The sequence below is a fragment of the Phalacrocorax aristotelis genome, chromosome 12 (genome assembly GCF_949628215.1).
Source record: "Phalacrocorax aristotelis chromosome 12, bGulAri2.1, whole genome shotgun sequence".
Lineage (NCBI taxonomy): Eukaryota > Metazoa > Chordata > Aves > Suliformes > Phalacrocoracidae > Phalacrocorax > Phalacrocorax aristotelis.
In genome coordinates, this window is record NC_134287.1 from 9,965,470 (window position 1) to 9,990,202 (window position 24,733).

At 48.8% G+C, this 24,733-nt stretch overlaps 1 protein-coding gene across 4 annotated transcripts; it reads right to left on the reverse strand.

Moving 5' to 3' along the window:
* Positions 1-363: 363 nt before the first annotated feature.
* Positions 364-23,099, reverse strand: ITPRIP (inositol 1,4,5-trisphosphate receptor interacting protein). 4 transcript variants are annotated; one of them, XM_075108273.1, is made up of 4 exons: positions 22,516-23,074; positions 17,726-17,832; positions 10,037-10,430; positions 364-3,963 (listed from the first exon to the last, which is right to left on the reverse strand). In XM_075108273.1, the coding sequence occupies exon 4, from the start codon at positions 3,948-3,950 to the stop codon at positions 2,301-2,303; it is 1,650 nt and encodes a 549-aa protein (XP_074964374.1). In that variant the 5' UTR covers positions 3,951-3,963; positions 10,037-10,430; positions 17,726-17,832; positions 22,516-23,074; the 3' UTR covers positions 364-2,300. The 4 variants fall into 4 exon arrangements, 3 of the variants coding, with proteins under 3 accessions (XP_074964374.1, XP_074964373.1, XP_074964372.1); XM_075108272.1 differs by lacking the exon at positions 10,037-10,430 and adding an exon at positions 20,119-20,228; XM_075108271.1 differs by lacking the exon at positions 10,037-10,430.
* Positions 23,100-24,733: the final 1,634 nt, after the last annotated feature.

Sequence of the window (24,733 nt, forward strand, 5' to 3'; positions counted from 1 at the left end):
CTTGCTTGCTGTGTCCCCAGAGATTGCTCCTGCCCTCTTTTCTACTGGGGAATTCTCACTTGGTTGTGCTAATGAAAGCCAGGGGCTTACTGTACTCTTTAGCGTTAGCAATTAGTCCTGCCCTGTTGCTCTGCCAGCCCTGGCAGTCTCCCAGGCACTCGTTGCCAAGGGTGCTGAAACAAGCATTGATGATCATGACTGTCCTACTGGTACTACCCACCAGCCTCTTCTCTCTCATTTTGCTTCCTACCCCTTACATTCTGCGCAGAGGTATTGCTTAATCACCCCGTAGCTGTGATGGTAAAAGCCAAGGGGAGCAGCAATTTGAGCAGAGTTCCCTGTCCCCACCTGTGCTTTTTTATAAACCAGGTGTGGAAATGGGAGTTACAGCTTTTTCCGCCTTTCTGCATGAAATGTCCCTCACTGGTGTAGGAAAAGGGAGGAGAGGACATCTTTATGGAGAGTTTGCTTATCAACAGGCTGGATAATAAACCTCATGCTGCACGCTGTCCTTAGTAATGATACAGGATTAAATCTTCTCTCTGATGCATGTGTAGGAGAGGTTTGATAAAAAGGGACCTGTGGAGTCATGGTAATATCATCCCTGATGGGTCTCACCATCCAGAACAACCACCCTTTTGCAAACAGGATTCAGAGAAGCCCTAGTGTAAAATATTGCAGGAAATCCTAGTGTAAGAAAATGGTTGGGAAAGGCCCTTTGCACTGGAGGCCAGGCCTCCGGGACCAGCACAAAGCAGATCCGCACTGAGGCCCTGGCTTGGATCCTGCACAAAGCACATGAAGGACGGTGAGATGCTACTGAGCCCTCTCCTCCAGCAAAGCTCCCTCACCAGTGCTGGGCAGCCCACTGGCACGGCACTGACATACTGCTTCCTGAGAGAGTTCAGGCTTCTCCATTTCTGCATTGGGTTTTTCAGCACATGCCTCAAGATTCTCCCCTGGCCTGAAAGCCTGCAGAAGCTGTCATTTTCCTATCGCACTCCTGTCTCAGCAAATTACATTCTGCTACCCGCAGCTCCTCAGAGCCTCATCAGAGCAGCAGTCTTAAAAAGGATTGAGGAGGCCCCATATGGAGGCAAACAGGTAGCTTTTGCCTGGGTGTCTGGGAGCAGAAGGCATGTGACACAGACCACAGGCAGCTGCAGAGATAGCGCTGCCAAGCTCTGGTACATGAGCACCTCTTGCATTCCCTCCTCCTAACTCAGAGACATCCTGCTGGCCTCAGCCTCGTTAAAACCATGCTTGAACAGTCACACTTTCATTTGAAGGGTGATTGTTCCCTTCTGCTACCAGACTGCTGAGATTAGCTTCATTACAGGATAATTCTGGAGAACTGTTTTTATTAAAGCAAAACCTGTAGCAGTCCTTCCTCTTTCGGCTGTTCTCAGCCTTGCTGCCCCGAGGTAAGGAAAACAAACAAACAAACCAAACGGCCAGAACCTAATAATGGTGTTTCTCTCTTTTATTTAAGGTAAAAAGGTTCCTGTCCATTTATCCATGGAAAATGGCCAGGAATATAAACCACTAGCCATGTTACCATGAAGAAAATGGAAGACTCGAATGAAATGGTCTGAAGACACAGTCTCTGCTGCCTGCTCTGCTGCATCCTCCCCAGGGAGAATAAATGTGCAGGGGTGTTTCTGAAGGACAGGACAATCCATTTAAACTACTGCTGCAAGTCCTGTCAAGAAGGCTTTTTTTTAGAACTACAGTTACCTTTTGATTCAAGAGCTGTGGTTGATTTGAGGATCTCCATCCAGTCCGGATCTTGTGCATGACCCTCCTCCCCAGCTCAGCACCGAGTCTTATGTTGTACTTCCCGTTGGTTGCAGAGCTCCTGCTGTCTGCAAGCAGACAGGCTCTTGTAATCCCAAGATCCTGCCTCTGATTCCTCCACCCCTTCCTTATCTCCCCCTTCCAAAGGAAATGAAGTATTTGGCCACCACCACCATTTGCATTGCAGGCATCTGAATAAATTAGTCATATTTGTTGCTCACCACCACTGTAGCGTGACTGAGGCACAATAGAAAAATACATTCTTAGCTGCATAAAACCTAGCCAGCATACCAGCGGAGTGGAAACTTACTTTTATACCATGTCTTCCAGTTTTTCCTATCCTCCCCCCATCCCCTCTCCCTTACTGCAGAAACCACAGCCCGAGACTGGTTCACCTGCAGACAAGAAGCTGTACTGGCAAAGTCCACTGTCTCCAGGAGGCTTCAGAAAGCTGTCCTCTGGACTTGTGCTTAGAGGAACAAGTGTTTTCCTGCTGGCTTTTGTTAAAGGGATTCCTTATGGATCCCATTGGTGTGTGCAATGGGAATGTGCACTGTGTACTCTTTTATCAGCGCAGACATGTTCCTGAGCATCTCGTGGAACGTGTCCACTGTCTTCCTGTAAACATCCCTGCGTAGCACAAAAGGACGGAAAAGGTTGAGAGGCTCAGCCCTCTGGAATATGACGGGGAAGCCCAGCTCTGCTGGTACCTTCCCATTGCCAATGAAGAAGTGGCAGAGCTTCTTCTCATGCAAACATTTCTCCAGGAATTTAAGCATGTCTTGTAGACGGGCCTCCAACTTCTCTGGGGCCCAGTCCTGACTGGGACGTGCCTGCAGGAGATGCAGCATCACTGTCTTCAGGTGGTAGTTGGTGAGCCCGCTCGGACCTGTGAGACTGCACTGCTTCCCATGGAGGAAGGAGAGGATCTGAAGGCAGCTGACATGGCAGGCATTAGTGGGCAGCATTTTGGAGACCAGATGGATGAACCTCCTCTCATACACTGCGAAGGTGAGAAACCAGTGAGTGCTGGACGGGAGGTCTGCTGCCAAGCTGCTCTGAGGGAAATGAGAGATGAAGTAAACGTCAGAGTTCTCGTACTGCACCACAGGGGTGAGGTTGAAGGCAATTGATTTCCCTGACCTAAATTTTATCTTCAGAGCTCCTGGTGAGTCCAGGAGGCTGAAGGAGAGGTCAAATTCGTACTTGTGGGAGATTCTGTTCCAGGCCTTGGTGACCGCAATCTGGAACCACTTCATGACTTGGTCAGCATCCAGATATTGAGTATTTTTGAAGCACAGGAGGTCTTCCATCTCACTGCTTGGCCTGGTAGTATTGGCTTGGCTATGGAGGAGGCACAGCATATCTTCCCCTAGTTTAGTCTTGTCACAGATGCAACCTGTCCCATGTTCATCTGCCCTGCATACTTTGATAGTGCCATAACCTTGTTCATCTGGGGGAAAAGAGTCACCAGAGCACCAGGTCTGGGACTGGAAACGGTATGGCTCGGGGGGGGCAAAAGGCACTATCAGATCACAGACAAAAGGTTTACGCACTCTCCAATTCTCATACATACTCCCCACACCCATGCAGTCCTCCACTTCCATGTCAGCATCCCGGTTACAAACACTCCTCAAGGCCTCCAGCAGGTCATCTGCAAAGCCTTCCACCATCTCCCGCATCCTGGCCATGTCTCCAGTAGTACCTAGGATGCGCTTCTCATAGAAGCTGGCCAAGACAGCCTTGTCAGGGAAGGCCACTCCTTTAAATGCTTTCCCAAGGACAGCCATGTCATCCTCTTCTCCTCCTGTGTCCTGCCAATTCCCTTCCTGGAAATCCTGCCTCCAAAGCTCGATCAGCAGGAAGATGACCATGGAAAGGGCAGTCCACATATCCCATCGGACCTTTTCCTCTTTGCTTTCCTCCACTACCTCTGCAGCCTTTTCCAGAGCCTTTTGTGTGGCTTCCTGGTCTGCGATTTCCTGCTCCAAACGCAACTGCTCCAGCCGAAGGCTCTCCTCCCGCTCCTTCATCTTCTGGATGATTTCTTCCGTGTTCTCAGGGACAGTGCCATTCTCTTTAGGGAAGAGGAGCGGGTGGTTGACAATAGCTGTAATCACCACTAGGCACACCCGGAAGATTCCCACGGGCATGGCAGTTCCTTCCCTAGAAGAGAAAGAAAGGCAGAATGACCCACAATTCAGAATATATTCTCTCAAGAAGAAAAATGAAAGAAACTCCCCACTTGAATAAAAGCTTTGGCATCCTTTCTAGCCCTGAAAAAACTGCTTGAGTCTAGAAGCTCCTAAGCACATGCCTGTTTCTGCAAGTTACCAACCAAGCTTCCCAAGGAGACTTTATCAGCAGATAGTGGGGATGAAAGTGTCCTCTTATCAAATTATCTTTGAAGAACAGAACTGTAAAGGCACTTGCTGCTGTCAACCCACTGTGATGCTGTTGGGGCAGTGTAGGAAGGCATGTCATTTCTCCTTCCTTTAAAGTTCTCAGGACAGAAATGGAAAGAAGCAGGCAGGACCTCCCCAGATGTAAAAAAGTAGAGCTGGAGATGACCACTGCTTTCCCTCGACATAAGGCTAATGTTGCAGACCTGGCAATGGCATAGGCAGGGCTGTCCTGGCCACCTTCCATGTTAAGCATGTCTGGGGACCCACATAGCCTGCTTGGATCAGAGCAATCTTCACTGTCAGTGCTGGTTATGTGCACCTGGGTGGGAACAAGCCTGAATGGTTTTGTGCTTCTAAGCAGGCACTAGAGGCAAAGCTTTTCCTGCCTTTCAGCACCATCAGGGCCAGGCTGTGGCAAACCCTCCCAGCCCCCAGGATGCCTCATGACTGCGGTCCCCGGAAAAAGGGCTGAGACAGAAAGATTGCTAAATAGGAAAGGGTGTCCTTTAACCCAGTGGTTTTAAAAACATCGCATTGTTTATTTTTGGTGCTTACTTCACTAATAATCTGTGGAAGACACTAGTAAACACCATGGCTTTGATCTAAGTCATCTTCCCCAAGCACCCCCTTAACAGTGGTGCTTGCAGCCAGCTCACTCCTTTCTGAGGCAATGTCAGTGTGGCTGTGAGGACACACCCTGGGTGTTGGTGTCACTGTGCTGGCCGCAGGCAGCCCTGTGCCAGCAACGGTCCCGCATGTCACCCCTTTGACAGGCCTTGGCATGACCAAGACTGCTATGGTGTTTTGGAGTTGCTTCATGCAGTTACTGGCTCTGCTGCTCAGACTTAATAAAGCTTTCCACGCCATGGGGCTCATGATGAAAGAATTTAATTCCCAGCTTTCTGGGACACGGTCCCATTGCTGGGGCATCCGCCTGGCCCTGACGAGGCCTCCCAGAGGTCTGGGCCTGAGGGTGCTCAGGCTAAAGTCTGGGTTGTTTCCTCCCAGGTGGCATTTCTGTTTCTGGAGGGCTAGCATTGCTGTCAAGATCCCAAGCACCTGCTCAGGGCAGGACAATCTGAGGTTGTCACCCACTGCTGAGACATGGCAAGCTCACCAGTCCCTCTTTCTAGCAACATGACCCCTCAGTCCTAGCACAGGGAGATCAGAAGGACAGGGCGGACAAGCAGGGGTATTTCTTCTTCCAGCTGGGACGTTTTAACGCAGCCCCTTTAATGCCTCAAAAGTATGTTTGCGAGAAAAGGATTTCTGTTACAGAAATAAAGCCTATCCTTAAAATACCTAATTAATCAACCAGAAAGAGTAATCTCATTCCCAACAAACTAATTCATCCTGCTGCGGGAATGAGGCTGTTTCCCAGAGAGCCCAGAGATGGTGAGGCACCGTGTGTGGACTGGGAGCAGATGGCTGCAATTTTTTCTCCCTGCAATAGCTCCTTCCTGGCCTGAACCAGCATGTTTTGGTACCACAGCAACCCTGCTGTCCCAGTGTCTGGCAGGAGGAGAACTTCGCTGGCAATCTCATTTATGCCTCCACAGGGCATGCAATAAAGACAGATCCATCCCAGTGGGCCTTGTTATCATCACTGCACAACAAACTGCTGGCTTTTGATTGCAGGAACGTAGATTTCCTCAGTGTGAGCACTAACTGCACATGGGAACTGCATCCATCGGCATGTAATTAGCTTTGCTTACAGGAGGGCTGGGACCGGAAAAACAAGGGAACGGAGCAGGATTGAGATGAATTGTCCAAGCAGCAAGAAAATTCACACAGTGCTCAGGATAACGTTAAGTGCCCCTCCCTGTGCAACATTTACTAACTACCCTTTTTTAACATCTTATGTACATGCACAGATGCATGTCCTTACACAGACATTGCTCTGGAGACGGTTTGCTGGCTTTTCTTGTCCTTTTTACATGAATTCTTTAATTCATTAGGCAATGAATTAAACCTGAATTAATGCCCAAAGATGGGTGCGCCAGTTAATCTGTGAGCTCCATGCCTGGCCACATTTTAAAAATAAACTGGGGTTGCACTGAATTGCAAAGAGCTTTATCAGTTTGCCGGGGCAGGGCAGGAAGTGCTGGTGAGTTCCTTTCCTTAGTGCTACGCTCTGGCAGACTACATGTGCTTTCCAAGCTTAAAAATAACATGGCCAAGGGCCAGGTGCCTCCTCTTGCAGTCTTGATCAGGACAACATTGCTGCTCTACCCTCCTAGACCTCTGTCCCTGCGGGTGAGATGTTTTACTGTTACCAGATTACTTCTTAGATGCATAAGGCTGAAAGAAGTCAGCTTCCGTAGGATCTTCTTGTACCCTGCAAGACTCTCCCATGCCCAGCTGCTCACAGGCACGCTGTTTCCAGAGGTTACCTGCCCCAAAGCTCTTGCTAGTCCCAAGTCCATCACTAGCCGGCTCAGCTGAATTTGTTCCAACTCACACTGGCAGTCTAAGCTACCCCAGCTGATTTTACAGAAGCAGATTAGGAAGCATGCACACAACCTTCTCCCCCAGCAAACTCTACAGGCATCAGCCTCTGGAAAAGAGTCAGGATGAAAACTGGAAGTGACAACATTACGTGAATCTGCAAGAGGCATGTCTGTTTTCAGTCTGAACAATGGAAGTTTTACTGGTCAAAACTGCCCTTTTGCTACTGTAACTATCCACACCAGAAAATGAAGGAAAACATTAACCCCAGTTAAGGCTTAAGGTTAACCATTCTCTGACCAAAGTCAGTGGAGCCTGGCCTTGACAGTAGCAAGGATGGTAGGGGCAGAGCGTTCCCACACCTCATCAGACACAGCTTTCCTGGCTAATATGGAAAGTCTAAATAATACAGGTGAAACCAGTAGCACTGCCTGCTAGGGCGGTCCAGCCTTCCCCATAACAAAGGCCGCTCTTTTCCCCTTGCTTTTAACTTTAGCCGAAGCAATTTAAGTCTGATAAAAATATTTATGCCTCCTCTGGCTGAGACAGCTTTTGTGTGGGGAAGAAGGAGAGTCCAAATGTTTCCAAGCTGGAGACTAAGAAAAAGAAACATCATTGTTTCATCTCTGCATCCAATTTAGCAACATTTCAAACGCGAGGAAAAAAAAAAAGTATTCATGAGTTTTTAAACAGCAAGTTCCCAAAGTGATCTTCAACCCTTCAATGCTTTCCAAATTTCTGGCCCAGCTATTTTTTTTCCCATTCAAAACACAGACAATGCCCAGGCTTGGTGACAGGCTTACATCTACCTACTTTCTGCTGACCCTCTTGCAGCAGGTCCCAGGGCTCCAAAGACCAAGAAGGAGCGCATTGCGGTCCTCACCACACTGCAGGCATGCCATGGGCAGCCAAGCCTGCCCTTGCCCTGCTCCTCGGGCTGGGGCGTTCCCAGGGTGAGAGAGCAGAGACCCCACCTCTTGTGCTCCCACGGGCACAAAGCAGGGAAAGGAGCAGTGAGGCTGAGGAAAGTCACTCAAGGAAGGGAGGAGGGCCGGGAGCAAGCAGGTACTTGGAGCCTCAACATCTCCATGCAAAGCTCCGTCTCTGCTCACTGCCCAGCACATGATGCTGCTTGTTCAAACCTGCCTCTAGCACCAGAATTAGTTTCCTTCTGGGCTTTTCTGTGCACTCACTGCTTCAGTGACTGGGTACTTCACTGATCTTAAGGTGAAAAACCCTGGGAAGTGAGGGGGCAGGCACCATCCTACTCTCCAACTGGGGAGCGAGGGCTCAGAGAGATAAAAGCAGCTGATTGCTCTGCTGCACAATTAGAAACAATGATCAGCTGTACCCTGCAGCACTTGGTATGTTCAGAGCCTTCACCAAGAGCACCTGCAGCCCTCCACCCACAGCTTCCAGGCAAGTTAGGCCTCATCCTTTCAAGCCTGCAGCAGCTTCCCCAGCTGGAGGATCCTGATCAGCCCCACAGCAGGTCCTGGATAACATGGGGAACCCCACGAGGCAAAGGGGAAAGATAACACTGCTATCATGCAGTTCAGGTTGGTGCCATGAAGCCACACGCAGAAGGAGACAAGCTCTCACACTAAGCTGATCTGAAAGCCCTTTGTGACTCAATTCAGTAATGTTTGGTTCACCTGCTCACCTGGACCACAGTTACAGGTAGCATGTTGCAAGGAAAGGGAAGAAGCACATGAAGCTCACAGGTACATAAAGCCTTCACACAGCCAGGCAGTGGCTTGCCTAAGGTGAAATCATGGCTAGAGAGCACCCTCCGCAAGGGCACTCTGAGAGCTAGCTGAAATCCTCTTACATACACATCACAAAAACCAAGTGGTGAGTGTGCCCAGAGAGGCTTGCCCCAAAACTGCCACTGGAAAACACTCTTCTCCTTTGCCACACCGGGAAGCACCAGCCATGCCAAAGGCTGGAGAAGAAATGGGCTGGAGCTCTGAAAATGGTCCCTCAAGTGAGATCTGACTCGCCAGCCATGCTCAGCCCCTTGTCATTGAAGCAAAGGCAAAGCTGCGGCTCCTGACCGGCACAAATGCGGCCCCCTAAGCCAAGAAACTGGTGCTGAGCTCTGCAAACCAGCACTTGCTGTGCCTGCATCTCTGCAGTATCTGTCTCCGCACCACCTGCAGTACCCAGGACCTGCACCAGCGGCCTTGAAGGAAGATCATCTGCAGAGACTATTGCAAGACAATACAAAAATAGCCATCATACTGTTTCATGACTGTAGCCAGTCCTGAAGATGAAGAGTGCGTGCTAGTGCAAGCAGATTTGCTTAGTGGTGTTTTATGTGGCATGGGGGCAGAGCTCAGGTCTACCTTCAGCTTCTGCTTTGAAGACCTGCTCACCCGGGAGCATCACAGAGCTCATCTGGTGTTCCTGTGGGCCGACCTGGGACAGCCACTGCCCTGTGGCAGTGTGTGCTCCCCCCCTTCCCACCAGCCACCCTTCCATAGGCGATTTCCCTGCATGACCAACAAAGTCCTTCGTAGAGATGATGATGCTCAAAGCCATAACTACATCCCATCCCTTCCAACTAAAATGTGCTCAACTTCTGATGTTCCCAAGCCTCCCTCGCACCCTTTTCCACAGCAGCTTCAGACCGTTTTGCCTTCTGCTGAGTCTGGCAAAGGAAAAGAGAGAGAGTTAAACAGCCACTTGCAACTTGCATCTGTGGGCTGCTCATGTGCTCTGAGCCCAGATAACCCTCCGTCTTCTTTGAAGACATAGGAGAATATTTCCCTTTCATTAACAGTCTCTTTCTTTCCCCAAGAGTTCCTCATACGGCTATATTTTTTTCCACCTTTTTATTCCCCTAAATTTTGAATCATGGGAAGCAAAACAGGCTCTGGCTGGTTTCATCAATAAACCTGATAGGACTGACCTGAAGCTTTGATTCTTAAATTAGAAAAACCCAAGTCAAGGCACTGAATGCCATTCAGTAATGCACTGGAATACGCCAAGATGTCATTTACAACACACTCGATTGCTTCCTGCGATTTGGCTGACACAAAAAGCAGTGAATAGGTGTCTGTCACATTGTGTTTTGCTTTGGTAGGCTGCAAGAAAAGAGGTGATTCAAAGAGATGATAGAAACTACAGCTGGTTGGGAGATTTTTTCATTGAAAGCTGCCAAGTTTTGAAAACAGAACTTTCATGGAAACAAATATGATTTCTGAGACTCTTTTTGCGAAGGTTCTTGAGGTCTGGAGAGGACTCTGTTGCTGGGCATTTGTTGTTCAAATTTTGCCTCTTTTGCACTGAGAAGAATGAGAGAATTTTCAGGTTTTAATTTTATTATGCACACACTTAAAAAACAGAGCACATGTCTATGCTCTTATAGTCTGACCACTTACTTGGAGTGACAGAAACTTCTGTTGAAGGCTCTCCTCAAAGTTCAGGAGACATTAACAGTAATCTAAGCTTTGGTCTCCTTCCCAGCCCCCGAAGTTGCTGCCCTCATCACTTGGCTGCTTTCAGGTCAATGCTCACTCTGCTCTGCACGTTTGACCCAGGCTTTCACAGGACTTAGGGAATTGGTTTTGGCAGGACTTCAGTCAAACTTGTCTTGTTCTTGCGACCATTTTCACTGAGGTATTTTCTGGGGTGGGCAGGGGAGGAGTCACATTTTGGTGAAGAATTTCAGACCAGAAGTGAGTGAAGTTTCCTCCCAGGTCAACACCACGTTTGTTGGGGCCTGCGGGTTATACAGCACCATGGTGTGATGGATACTGCCAGCTAAGCCAGCTCCTAGAAAACATCAAGCCGAAGCACTGCATCTCAGAACACGAGTTTCCATGTTCACTTGAGTCAGCAAGGTGGGGCTGTGGCATCAGGTGGTGCTGGAGAGGCAATGGACCCTCAGGGAGGCTGGAGGGCCCTTATAGCCAAGGCAACTGCTCAGAGCCCATGTACTGACACACACCCCAGGGTGACTAAGGGTTTATTGCACCAGTCTACCCTTCCCACCCCACTGCATATGCACTAGCGCATGTGATCCTGCCTCCTTTGACCTGGCGCAGACGGCAAGAGCCCAGAGCCTCAGATAAGGATCCTCAGTTGGTTTCTACCCTCCATGATGAAGACCCCACTGCTGCAGTAAGAACACGTCCCCAGAACTGCACAGAGCCACAAAGATCCCCCACTTCCTGCTCCACCATCAGCTTTGACAGCACCCTGCACAGCCCACCCAGAGGCGAAGCAGCACGGGGCAGCCAGGAGAGGCTCCTGCTCTCCCATCTCTAGAGCACACAGTCAGCTGCAGCACACACAGTCCAGCCAGGAAAATTGGGAGCCACAAAAACGCAATACGGAGGCTGAGTGGCACCAACTTGGGCTGATCTTTCCACCCCTATGAATTAAGCTTGCGTGCAGGATGTTGGTGTGATGAGCTACTGACAGGAACAGGACAGTTCCAGCCACCGCAGCTATTACTCATGCTCTGACTTGTCGTCCTGAGCATTAAATTAGCGCGACAAAGTACCACATTTCAGCTGCCAACACAGTTGCAGCTGATTCAACACAGACTAGTGGGATCAGGCTCTGTCTCTGGCTCTCTACCAAAGCCACCAGTGGAAAGGACCAAATGCACCAACACATGAGGTGCAGACACCTGGAGACTGGTACCGCAACCATGTCTACCACCAGAACAAGCCAGCTGGCCTGCTCAGGACTACACAAGACAGGTATGGCAGAGCAACTGCCTTCCAAAACATGCCTGGAAGCCCCACCCCAGATTAGCTGCTTGACCATAGGACAGCAGTTGGGCCACTTGCCTGATAACTATTGTTTTGCTGTTTGACTGAGAACACATTAGCCTTTTGTAACATCCGTGGACACCCTGTCCAGAGCCTGCTGTAGTGCCAACGGGGTCAGTCGCGCAGCCCGAGTCGGACATCCTGCCCAACAGGTCTGCTGTGGACTTTCGGAAGCAATATTTTCCTGCCGGGGTCACCAGATCAGGTATTTCCAAGGAAATTATGATGCTCATCCTGTGTACAGGACTAGGTAGCCCTCCCTTCCCATGGACAGGCAGATTTGGGGTAGATAAGCATGCAAGCGGCACTGACATTGTTCTAGAGGCAGACACTACTGCGCGGCCCCAGGTCCAAGTGAGGAGTGATTTTGCCAGCATCTCTCAAAGCAGAGGAGTGCTTGACTTGCCCTGGGAAGGACAGGGAGCCTTTCTCATATGTCTTCCAGTCATTCACTACCTTTTCCATCAGAAAGCTTTCTCTCATGCCTCATTAACTCTTTCTTGCTGCAGTTTGAACCCCTAATCTTCCAGTGGCTGCTGTGGGTAAAATTAGGACAGATTGTTTCTTTTCTTCTTGCAGTAGCACTCAAGATGTTCAGACGTCCTCCCTTCCTGCCCCAACTTTCTCTGCTCACATATGCATTTGTAAGCTGTTGCCATAAGATCCCATAGCCCTCCTTCCCCCAAAGTCTAGACGATCCACAGTTCTCTTTCTGGCTCAGAAGGAGCTATTTGCCTTCTAGGGCTCTTTTCCAAAACCCAAAGAGATGTGGCACCTGTTAGATTTTCAGTTTCATCAGCAAGTAGGGGATTTATCTGGATATTTCTAAGTCACTATTCCTCAGTGCATACAGGTATCACACCACTGACCAGAACATGATTCTGGCCCCCTCTTCCTGCCCCAGAAGCCAGCAGCCACCATCAAGGACAGCTTTAATATCTGCTAAATAAATGCAGAACCGTGTCATGCCCCCAAAGGACTCACCATTTACTCACTGTAAAGCTGGACCAAAGAGGGGGTGCCCATGGAGACCAGGAGACAAAGCTAACAGCATGAGGAGTGTGTTGCTCAGCATCCTGCCCATTGCCTGAACATGCTGTTTTGCTTTTTGACCGTGCAAGCCAGCTCAGCTTTTGTCAGCAAGCGGCACATGAGCAGTCTGTGCAGTGCCTCGGGTTCCCCCTGCTATGGCCGAGAAGGGGTTTTACAAATTGGAACATAGTGCTGGCTGTGAGGGAGGCAGGAGGGGAAAGGTAGGAACTGTGCATGTGGCTCCCACCCACATACTGAGCTGTTTTGGTAGGATCCCAGCCAGGAACAGCTTGGCTTTTTAAGCCAAATAAAATTTTGCCTATTAACTGTGAGGAAAAAAACTGGAGTAGACTGTACTTTTGTGAGGATTTTTTTTTTTAGGAGGAAGACACACACCAAGAAATAAAAAAAAGAAGGTTGGCTTACAACCTCACTAGCTCTCTCCCCCTCAAGCTCAATGTGATGGGAGCCTGGGCAATAGCCGGTCATTCCCTTGCATAATCTTTCACCAGCACAGATGGACACAAGCCCCCTGCTGCTTTACTGAAAGCCTGATAGTGTCAACCACAGTGTATGGAGCAATGTCACTGCACAAATGCTCTCTGGCCTCCATCTGGTGCTCACGCTGGGACCCGCTCTGGCTGTCATCCTCCCAGCCACACGACCTCCCCTCGCATGTGCGGGCAGCCACGGCTCATTGATCCGATCTGGCAGTCACCTCAGGGAAAGGTGGCGAGGATACAAAAAAGGTTCAATTGCCAAGATGTTTGTTTAAATCTACTCTCCTTTTCCCCACTTAATTCTCAACAAGGTGGAGAAAATCACACCAGTGTTGCTAAAACAGGCAGTGGTTACTGTGACTCTCCTCATCATAGAATAAGCATATGCCCTACATCGCTACGCATCCATCTTAACTGCATATTGTACATCTATTTAAACAAGTGCTTTGGTATTAAAAGGGTTGGTGGAAACACTATTAGAAATTTGATTTCCCAGCACGGACACACCACTCCAGCACATCTAGGAAGAAAACGTATGGATATTGGCACAGCTCAGATATGACTCGCAGAATGATTATGTTTTACATGTGAAACTATGAAGTCCTGTCTCAGTGACGTAACAGTGAGCACTTATATATTACAGACAGCAGAAAGCACAGTAGTTGCCAGACGCTTCCACACTGCAATGCTGAACAAAACCACAGCAAAAAGAAATTGTCATTGCAGGCTGGGAATTTGGGTGATCTGAGATCTACTCCATCACAGTCTTGCCTCAGTGACAAAGTCACACTCCTATGTCAGGACACCTGCAGGCCCAAGTATCTACTTAAACAGAACTCAGAAAGAAACACTGGATGGGATTGGCGGTTTGTGTGATATTGGACTATTGTTTTGCTAATTAGTTACAGCTGTTTTATTCAAACAGTTGGGGAGGAACAATATTTAAAAGCTGGCTGTTGTAGCCAAAACATCACCACAGAAATGAAAAGCAATGCTTTATTCCATTGCCCAAAATCCCAGCTTCTTTATAAAAATACATTGTAGTTCCTTAAATAAATTAAAAGAAAAAAAAACCAAAACACAGACTGTGAAAGCCCCTGCAGGGATGGGTAGAGGGTGCGGAAGGAGGAGAGAAGAAAGAGCACTTTTCCTGCAGTGCCTCATTTCCTTGACTCTCACTAGGATGACTCCCTGATCTAAGCAGAGGCACCCTACATTGCACACGCTGGTGTGCAGGAAGAATCAGGCCCTCTTACTTCATTACCTGGTGGCTCTAGAAAAGAGCAGGGGAAACAACACAAATGCTTTGGGAAGCAGTAAGCCCAGTCTTGGCTCGCTAGTCATAAACCTAAAAACTGCCAAGAGACACGCACGCACACAAATATGTTGGCTGCAGAGTACTGATGGCTAACCCTGCTTTTCAAAATGAGTTTGAATAAATAAAAATCAGAAGAAAAAAGCAAGGCCATACAAGAAAACAAACTGCCCTACTTCCGTACAATATCCCCATGAAGCTCATCCTTTCAGCGCCCGTGGCCACCAACTCAGAGCCATTTTCACCCAAGGGAACGACTCAGAGACCAGCCTATTGCCACATGCACCCATATTTAATAATTTTCACATGCTCTTTACTCAGTCCCCTCTGCTTACCAACAAAAGAAAACATCTTTAAGCTCTTTCTTTCCCTGAAGAGTTTGTAAACTGAATGCTTGGAAGAAAAAAAACTCTGAAAAGACTCCATGGGATAAGAGCGATGTTAACATGCACTGCTGTAGCAAAAGTACCAAACACAAGTTAAGGCCGTGAAGCCACGTGGTTTTCATTTGGGATGTGTGGGGTGAACACATATGCTTGCTTCCTTTATAATATAGGCACAACAAAGGAAGGCTTTGTTTGAAAGCCAAGGGACAGCCTCTCCACACACTTAAAGGCTGAGTTACAACGTAATGGGAACTGTGAGTCATAGCTGTGGGGCCCCTGCTCATAGGCACAAAAAACCCCTCTGCTGCAGCAAGCAAGGAGCTTAGCTTAGCAAGGGGAAAAGACAGCTTCCAGTTCTGCATGGGAGACCGAAAGTGTCCAGGACTAGCAGCAAATACAAGGCTGAGCTGAGAGCACGTGCTGTGGATGACTTATAACGCAAACCCGTCCCTTTCAGTCGACATTTCTTCCCGTAACTCCTTCAGAGCTTGAGATCATAAAACCCTGCACTCGCTCCAAGAGCATGAAGCAGCTATGGCTTAACAGGGAGGTGGGATGGATGTCAGCCAAGCACCTTCAGACTGTCTTCTGACTTTGGCTGCAGAAGAGTATGGCCATGATACTTAAACAGAGCATAGCCAGCTTGCTAGGTAGGTCCGCAGTAGAGCTCTATGTCCTTAAGTCACCTAGTGTGCCAGATAATTTATGTCACTGTGTGTTACAGTAGGTGAGGGTCAGCTGATGGATTCCAGCTACCCAAAATACAGATACCCATCTCATCCTTGCCTCTACTAGCCTGGGAGAAAAAGATAAGGGTCTTCTTCAGTTATCCTGAATGGGTTGCAACCTGCAGTGCAGAATTGGCTGTGCTGCAAAAAACCCAAGTGTTTTCTCTCATCTTTCCAACAGTCCCAAGGTATTTGGTTGCTAAATCTCCACAGTCTTTTAGAAGTCAAACTCTCATCTGAAACCAGTGGCAGTCAGGTACCAGAACATCCAGGAGGAAATAGCTTAGAATCTAAGCATTTTGGGAGCAGATCCACACACAGGCCCCTCTGGGAAGCACTATACTGTGAACATCAAGTGTCACAGTTTAAGCTTGAAAATGTCTCCTTAGGTCCATCTCTGGTATGAATTAACATTCTACAAGCTCTTAAAAATTAAGGGAAAAAAAGAAATCTGAAAGAGTAATACATTCGTCCCCCTTCCAACTACATGCATGGCCTTCACTGCATCTGGATGGTTTCTGGAAAGTCTTGGTCTACTTTGTTCTGAAAAGCTTCCAGCAAATCTCCATCTCTGCCTCCAAAGGCAGTCTAGACTACTGCTTAACTACTTCTACCTGTAGGAAAGTCTCCTTATCACTGCATGTGTTTTCTCCAAAACAAGCTGTAAGCCTTGCTGGGATTCTGGGACATACAGGCAGTATCTTGTCTTAGGGAGCTACTTCCCTCCCTGCGGGCAGCGTGGGAACTGTTTGTTCCCACTCCTCAGCAGGTGCTCACCAAGCATCACCGAATCCTCTGCAATTTGGAAGAACTGAAAGCAAGGCACTCTGAAGCTGATCGTCATTGTTTTCCTTTGGGTTTGGCCACAAACTCCATCTTTTCAATTGACAGCACCCACCATCCCTTGAGGCAACCCAGAGAAAGATGCAGCTGGTTACACAGGTGGCTCAGCTGACACCTTATAGCTAATGTCACTTCTGCTCAGGCGCAAGAACCTCCTCTACGTGCTCTTCTCCCTGGTTTTGAAAGTGAAGGAACAGTACAGTTTCCTTTGCCAGGCAACAGAAATAACCATATGAGTGGGAGACTGTGCCTAACAGGGCTTAAATTCTGCAACAGTTGGCCTCAATGGTCCTCATCCTTGCCAATACCATGGTTGGTTTTTCCAAGCCACATGCATGGCAGTGGGGTGCATCAGATGTTTCCCTGTAAATGCTGAAAAAGCATCTCTACCTTGAGGCAAATATCACTGATATGAATAATGTGCTAGTTCAGCCAGAAAAACCTGCATCTGGAAGAGGGATAATAATGAAAGACAGTGAGGGGAAAGTAAAAAGAGAAAGAGCTTCATGTACACACAGGAGGATGGCAACGGGCCAGCTCTCACAGCTTTGGGGCTGGCTGGAGGAGCATGCCAGGGAATGCTGTGAGCTGAGCTTTGCTACAGCAGAGCAGCCGTTTGAACTGACTGGGATTGGAAGAAGGGGACAGACACCACCCATCACAGATGCAGATCCAGAGTAAATAAGAAAAAAAATCACATGGAGCACATGAAGTAACAGGTACTCAGAGCTGAGGCAGGACATTGTGGCAGCCAGGACTGCTGCCCTGGCAGCTCCCTCTGCCATCAGCTCCTGTTCTTCCCTTCCCACCACTGCTACCTGCAGAGCCTCCTGTCACATGCTCGCAGAGATGTCTGGATTTAACCCAGTAGTTCTGCTCTCAGTGGGTTTTTCAGCGGTTTTCATACAAACATGAAAACTCTACACATTTCTGGCTTGTAAAACCACCATTTCCCTTCAATTGGCTGCCTCTGCTCTCACCTCTGACCGTCAGGAGGTTATCTAGGCACTTCCAGACCTTTGCTCTCCCTCTAACACCTGGACGAAGGGGGATCTAGTGCTTACCCAATCCGGGTAAGGTACCTCTGAGAAGTTCTCCCGCATAGCAGCAAACGCAGCAGTAGCTGCTGTCAGCAAAGCTTGGACCAGTTAGTTTCCTTCTGCCATCACTCTCTGACTAGACCCCAACTGTATGAAGCAGTCAGATAAAAGCAATTTTCTACTGAACGCAAAAAGAGAGAGGCTTTTAACACTGATCTTCCAAACTGAAGCCATTTCCAAATTAAACCTTCACAATATTTCTACTTGTGCTTTGCAAATGCTGTCTGACCCTCACTGTTGGGAACGCTTACTAAAATATGAGCCACACCACTTTCCTTCAGGCATTTCTGCTGAAAGGCTCAAGACCTCCTAGTGAGAGCCCATCAAGAAGCTTTTTTAAATCACACCAAATCTGGAAGGAAGAATGACCCCTGGAGCACTTACCTGCTACACGACTTTACAGGTGCTCATTAAACTTCGCATTACTACTATCACTGTGATGCAGAGAAGACTATATTCAGTCACCCACCACTGAAGCACAGCCAGGAAGTCTGCAAAACACAAAGAGAACAAATGAGGAAGTTCAGGCAGAAGATGGGTACATAATGAAGTTATCTAAATTACAGATTGATTACAGGAGAGATTAACTCATCCCCTTACCTAATAAAATGATCATACAAGCTCAAGAGACAAGAAATAATCAGCTTTGAAGTGATCAGGGAAGAGTTAAAATGCTGCTTCTCCCAGGGGAAAGCATGCAAATCACATCATGGGTCTGTCAATGCTGCAAACACACCAGCAAGCGAGAACCTCCCTCCTCTGACTCCACCCTCACCCACCAGCCCTCTCCTTTTAAAATGGATTAGGGTCAAATTAGCAGCTGCATAAGTGCAAGGGCTGGGACAGTTTTGTCTGGGATTGGTTTTTCTCAGAAAAGGCATATAGCTGCTATAAGAAGCTAGAGTGATGTAGAAATGTGTGCTGGGGGACCTGGGTTTAAAGAGCTATCGTGAGAAACACAAAACGCAGGAGAAGAGGCAGGAAATAAGCCTATGAGCACAGAGGAAGATATGAAACACAGAACCACAACAGATAACTACCATATTTTAGGAGGGAGAAGTTAAGAAATTTTAGGTGAAACAGGAAACAAAGCAAAGTCCTCCGAGCAGAAGCAGGAGTGAGGGCCCGACAAGCTCACTGCAGGCAGATAAAGGAGATGTTACCCAGCTGCGCACGAGTGGACTGGGGAACAGGAATCCATCACCCTCGTTACCAGCCACGATCACCACTTCAAACCCTCTGTCTTGATCCAAAGGATGATAAAACCATAAATAGCCCTTCTGTGGGCTGAGCTGGACTTTGAATCTGGGTCCTTTAAGGGCTCCGTATTGGGTTGACACGTCCTTGCTCTCCTGAACCCCTTCAATTCAGCAGCCGTTGGGGAGGGGATGGCTCAACCCTCCCTCCTCCCACGTACCTGCTCTGACCAGACCGTGTGTACAGTTTCACTTCTCTGTTTCTGTCTTCAACTGCGAGGCCAAATCAGGCAAACGGGCTCTGCCCTGACCTCACAGCGACTCGCAGCCTGCAGGGCTCCTTGTGTCTCTGCTCAACCAGCGCCACAACCCTACCAGCCGCAGCGCAGACTGCCAAGCACAGGAGCAAGACACCCCAATCCCAAAAGGGCTGGATCTGCACTGTAATATCCCAGTGGGTGTTTGTTACCCCCAGGGCCTGCAATGCCTTGTTGCGTGGTGGCTTAGGGCCAGTTAGGTACAGCAGGCGCTTCTACTTGGAGGAAAGGAGCTATGAAGTGCTGTGCAGGAACTGCTGCTATGGGACTTAGGCGCTCTCACTTGTTAAAATAATTTTTAAATCCCAAAAGACAGAGTTTAAGTCAGGGTTTCCCTCTGCTATGTGTGTACAGATGTTGGAGAGACCTTGATTGAAGTTTAGGGGATTGTCTAAGGTCACTATAAGAAGGTCCCTCTCAGCAGTGGGTGGGTCTGTGCTGCATCCTCACAAACCTCCTCTCACTCCTCAGAGGCAGTCCAAGCAACAGAGCACAGTGTTTGTTGTGGGTCAGCCCCATACAAGGGCCTCCTCTCCATACCAGAAATCAAACCCACCCCTGCTCCAGTGCAGCTCAGCAGCTAGTCTGGCCTTGAGGTCATGGCAGTAAAACCTGTTTGTTTTGCTGAACCACCTGTGAAGGTTGACTCAGCCAACTCTGCATGGCGCACGTGCGCATGGAAATCAAAATAGGCTAAAAAAAAGGAGCCCTGTTGCAGCTGCACCCCTGGGCCAGCTCTCTGCCCCTTGAGCTGCTCGAAGCTTGGCTACCTGCCTCCCTTCCTTTTGCTCACGCTGAGGGGTGAATGGGCAGAAGGTTTTGCTTACACAGCTGAGCCCACATCCCTGCAAAAACTGGAATTCATGGTCAGGCACACGACGATGCCGCACAGCGCACACCCTGGCCACACTCCCTCCCTCCCTTCCTCCAGTCTGCAAACCAGAGTCTCTACCTCTTTCCGCCACCTAGCAATTACGTGTGCTGATGGAAAGTATGCTGCCTGGCAGCAAACCTGCTTTTTCCCTGTGTAAATGTATTATAATAACACTTGGGAGAGAAAGAGCTGGCCCGCCCAACAACCCATTTTGAAAGGGATCTGCGGGAACAAGCCAGGAGCTTTCTTCCAGCTCCCTTCTCCATTGCACCATTGCTATGACCACAGTTGCGATCCTGTGGAGCAGAGCATGCAGGACAGGACAGCATGGGACAGCAGGCAGACTCATGCAGACTCTTCATGGAGTTCATGTACTTCACCAGTGCTCACCAGAACAACTGCTTCTTAATGTTGATAGAGGATAGAGATAGAGTCTTGTTCATAGAGGCTGAATTTAGGTTACATTTTGCCAGGACAGTTGTTTTAGACGGGATGCAGATCTGGCAGGAGAAAGCAATACAACTAGAAAAATAAACCACCCCTTTGGCCGCGTACCCATTGCACTCAGGGAACCGATTTAAGCTGTTGGGGAAAAAAAAAAAAGTACACCACAATACAATAATACAATCCACTAAGTGTGTTCCCTGATATCACACAATTTACATTAATTTATTTGCAGGCAAGCTCCAAGAGACTGAAACAACAGTCAGCAGGTAAACAGTCACAAAACCCAGCCTAAAATTGTCCTTATGAAAACCATACAGTTTTTGCTTAAAAAACAAACTCAGGAATTAGTTAGATCAGCTCATGGAACACCAGTTTTAGGTTTCTGTGGGTCAGATTCCCTCCCCCTGTTACTCATTGCCACGTAAGGAGGATCACAGGCACTGGCATCCCTCTGAGACCGCCGTGCTGCAGAGGCACGTGGGAGCCCTTATGGCCATGGAGAGAACCAACAAAACTAAAAGGGGAGCAGGACATGCAGCTTTGGTGGCCCTAGCCGTCAGATGGCCTGAAACAAGCACTCAGGAAAAGCGAAGTCCCTCAGTCCCTGACCAGGGCTACTTAGTCTGACTTGTAAGGAGTGGGGGGGGGGAAGGAAGAAAAAATAGAAAAAATGCTGTTCTTCATGTCTTGCAATGCTCCAAGCAACAAAAAGAGGAAGACAGGTGGGGAGGGGCCACAGCCTGAGCTCTTGGTAAACGGATACAATGCCTTTGGTGTGCACAGGTCGTTTCTGCCTTGCAGACAATGCTGGTGCAAACATAGATCACTGCATTCTGCACACCCAAGTCATGCAAAAAAAAAGTGTCATCTGCCACCTGGGAGCCAAGCAGCCCTCAGGGCTGATCCCAGTGCTGGCACTGGCTCCCTGACCTTTGGCAAATCAGTTCACCTCTCTCCACATCTGTGGCAATCACATTTAATATGTGCATTTCCCATGTGGGAGCAGCGTGAAGCATCTATTGTGCTAACAACAAGATTGAAAAGAAGGCTTTACATTTCCATTCCTAATTTCCGTGCTCTACTTTTCCTCAAGAACTGAAGAAACCCCCTGTCAACTATATTAAGGAAAACTGGGACCAGTAGGTCTTAAAAGCAGCTGTCTGTGAAGGTAGACAGAATCACTTTAGTCAGAGCTGCAAAAGAACATTATCATCATCATGAAACCAAACTCAAAAACCTCACACAACAAACGATGCTGCACTACAGCCGCTCTCCTGCTCAAGTGCTGCTTGCCGGGCAGCTCACACCAAACGCTCATGCCTGAAGGAGATGCGCTGGTTATGGTTTAGGCCTATAGCACTCATTAAAAACACATTAATAGTAATGTTCGCTTAGAGGTGCTGTGGGAGCTCATCATTCCTGACCGCATAACAGGCACCAATAGCAACCTTTCCTATTTTCCTGAAGGATTTTAATGTGGCAGTTCCCAAGAGAACTGCTTCAGTGGGAGATTGCCAAGTTGAAGATGCAAAGGCAGCTAAAGGCTCTGGTTCTGCATGTCAGTTTTACAGCCCACGACTTCCAGTGTCCCAGTCCTGACTCACTCTGATCTGAGCTACAAATATGTACTGGATACCTTCAAAAAGATGCCTGCACACATGAACAGCAGCTCTACTAAAAACATCACTCCTTCTATTTGTGCTCGTTAGAGAGATACACTCCATCTCAGAAGAAAAGCAAATAAGTTTTGTAACAAGCAAAGCAAAGCCCGAGCACATAATACCGAATGCGCAGCAAAGCTCAGTGATGCATTCTGCACGGAGGGCACACGCCTGAGGTCACCGCTGGCCTAAGGACCCCCGTGCTGCCGGCAGCAGCAGAGGGAGGCGGCTGTGGGGTCTCTATTCAGCAGGACTGGGTCCCGCAGGGGCTCCCCCCGCGCCCCGCTGAAGGCGGCCGCAGCCAGCGCTCCTGCAGCCCCCAGGGCCCCCGAAAGCTGGCTGCCTTCTGCTCCTGCGAGAGGAAAGGCGAAAGATGTGTAGAAGTTTTGGTGGGCTCAGCAATCTGCCCCAGGGCCTGTTCCGGCCCCAGGACCCAGCACCCACCGAGACGGGCCGCTTACGCACGGAGCGAGCACGAAGTGCATCAGTCGCTCCGTAACGAGAGACCGAGGAGAGTCGCACCACCGGGACCTGTTGCAGGCAGGCACCGGCGCCGCCGCACCTACTCCTGCGCCTTCGCTCCCCGAAACCGCCGCGGTGCGGGGGAGCGGGGCAGAGCCCACCCCGAGCCGCCCCCCGCCCCTGGCCTCGGCCTCCCGCAGTCCCGGACGAGACTTACCGGGCCGGGGCCGCCGCTCCCTGCGGGGCTCCGCGCAGGGCGCCGGGGTCCTGGCGGGGCGGCGGGGGCTCCCTGGCGGGGCGGCGGGGGCTCCCGGGGCGGTGGCTCCGCTGGGCGAGGTGCGGGCGAGTCCGCCCAGCCTGGCCGGACCGGGTTTCCTCTTCTCTTTGGGTGCTTTTTGTTTCTTTCTCTCCTCCTTCAAACCACCCCCGCCAGCCCTAGGAGCCGAGCCGTCCGCCGGCAGGCTGCGGTTTGCTCTCTGAGCTCCCTCCCGGCTCCCCCATTAGCTTCCCAGATGGTTTTGTGCTGAGGGCACAGGGGACGGAAAGGAAATGCGCTCATTTTGCTTCACGGATGTATTCCGCCCTCCTGGTGGTCGTGCCTGAGAGTCAGGAAAGCAGTCGACACACGTAACCTCGCCTGTAGTTCTTATCAAAGCAAAGGAGCAGAGCCCGGGGCCGCCGACCCATTTTCCTGGCCGGAGCGGGCACAAGCAGAAACTTGCGGCTCTGCCCACCATCCTTCGGAGGCAGAGAAGCGGCACTGCTTTCCTCGAAGGGGTGAGGGACCTGAGGCGCAGCAGGGTTAACTCAATCAATCGCCGCTGCGAGGGATTTAAAAAGTGTTTCCAACACTGCCTTCATTCTACTGTTAAAGGGCATCTTCTTACAGATCTAGCAGAGAAATAAGTTTGCTCAAGAGCTATCACTTCCGCAAAGAAGCTTAAGGGCACCAGGTTTGAACAACAGCATAGTAGTAACATCTGTCTGATTTAGGGGAATTTTAGATCCCTTTATTGCACCCTTCCTCTTTCCACAGCATTGCAACAACTGTCTTATATTAACACTGGCATGGCATGTTCTACACTCTCCACCACTGCTGCTTTGATTTTTGTTTTTTAAGCTCAGGTGGTGGACATGTGCTGCGGTGGGAGACAACCTGCACGTTATATTGCACTAAAATTTGGTGATATCGAGAGGGCACCAGGCAAATGTGGTGGTGCAGCTTGGCATTGAAGCTGTCTAGCTTGTGAGTGATAACTGGGACTGTTAAGCCAGCCCGTTCTTTGAATTTCCTGAAGTGCTTACTGAATTAAGTAACAGTTTTAATGTTACTCAAAGGGTTTGTGTTTGTAAATGTGTGTGTATGGTGATGTTTTTTTAGTGTCTGAACCAAGTTTATTCTGGTTTATTGGCAACCTGGGTATTAGTACATTCCTTTCTCATTATGCCATAATCTATGAAAATCATCTCTAGCAAAAGCAGTACTGGAGTCTCCCCACTTCGGCTCTGCAGGACTCAGCCTGTCTTGGTGCATTATTTATTTCCCCTGGGAACTTCACAGCAGCAGCAGAAGAGAAAACAGATCCTTCTCCAAGACCACAGATATTCATCACCTAAGCCAGAAGAAAATGTCTGTATAAAGCCTGACAAGGTAGTAATTACTGATTCTGACCGTGTTTGTATATATACACACACACATTGGACAGTGTAAGTCTCTCTAGGTTACAGTGACTGTGATTTACATTCACCTGCAAAATCTCTCTGGGATACAGGTAGGTGAAGAGGGAAAAGGCCTGAACATTTTTCAAAGGAAGGCTCACATCCCAACAGATTATATTACATATCCGCCGCCCCATTCAGGATCCAATTTCTGTGCCACCTAAAATGGCATAAAATTATTACAACAATACAACACGTGTAAATGGAAAAGTCAAACCAAGACACGTTCATTTGATTTGTATTAATTTTTTTATGAAGTTCAGCAGTTTGAAAGAGGAGGGAAAGCTAGAAGTACATATCCTGACAACTCCAGCACATGATTCATTGTCTGAGCATTGCTGCACTGCAGAAGGCTTAGATGGTTATCTTGCTAAAGGTAGTAATTTACCTGATAATGAGCCAAGGTCCGCTAACTTTACCCAGACGCTGGGCAGGACCTGAAGCTGTGAGCAGTGGAGTAACAGTACCACAGTTCCTCACACACCGGGACATTGCCTGTGGCTCTGTCACGTGGCTGCTACTGCAGCAGAAATTACATATAATCATATTATTTCTAAAATGGACTCAAAGATCCCATCAGCAGGAGCAGGACAAGAGCAAGATTTGGGCTGAGAGTTAAATTCTAGGTATCTTTCTCTGCTGCTTTCAGACATGTTAGAAGATTGAGGAATTATTTTATTCTTTCCACAAATAGTTCTAATCCATTACAAAGCTAA

Excerpts from the sequence above, each read along its gene's own strand:
- ITPRIP (XM_075108271.1), bottom strand. The coding sequence starts at position 3,950 with ATGCCCGTGGGAATCTTCCGGGTGTGCCTAGTGGTGATTACAGCTATT.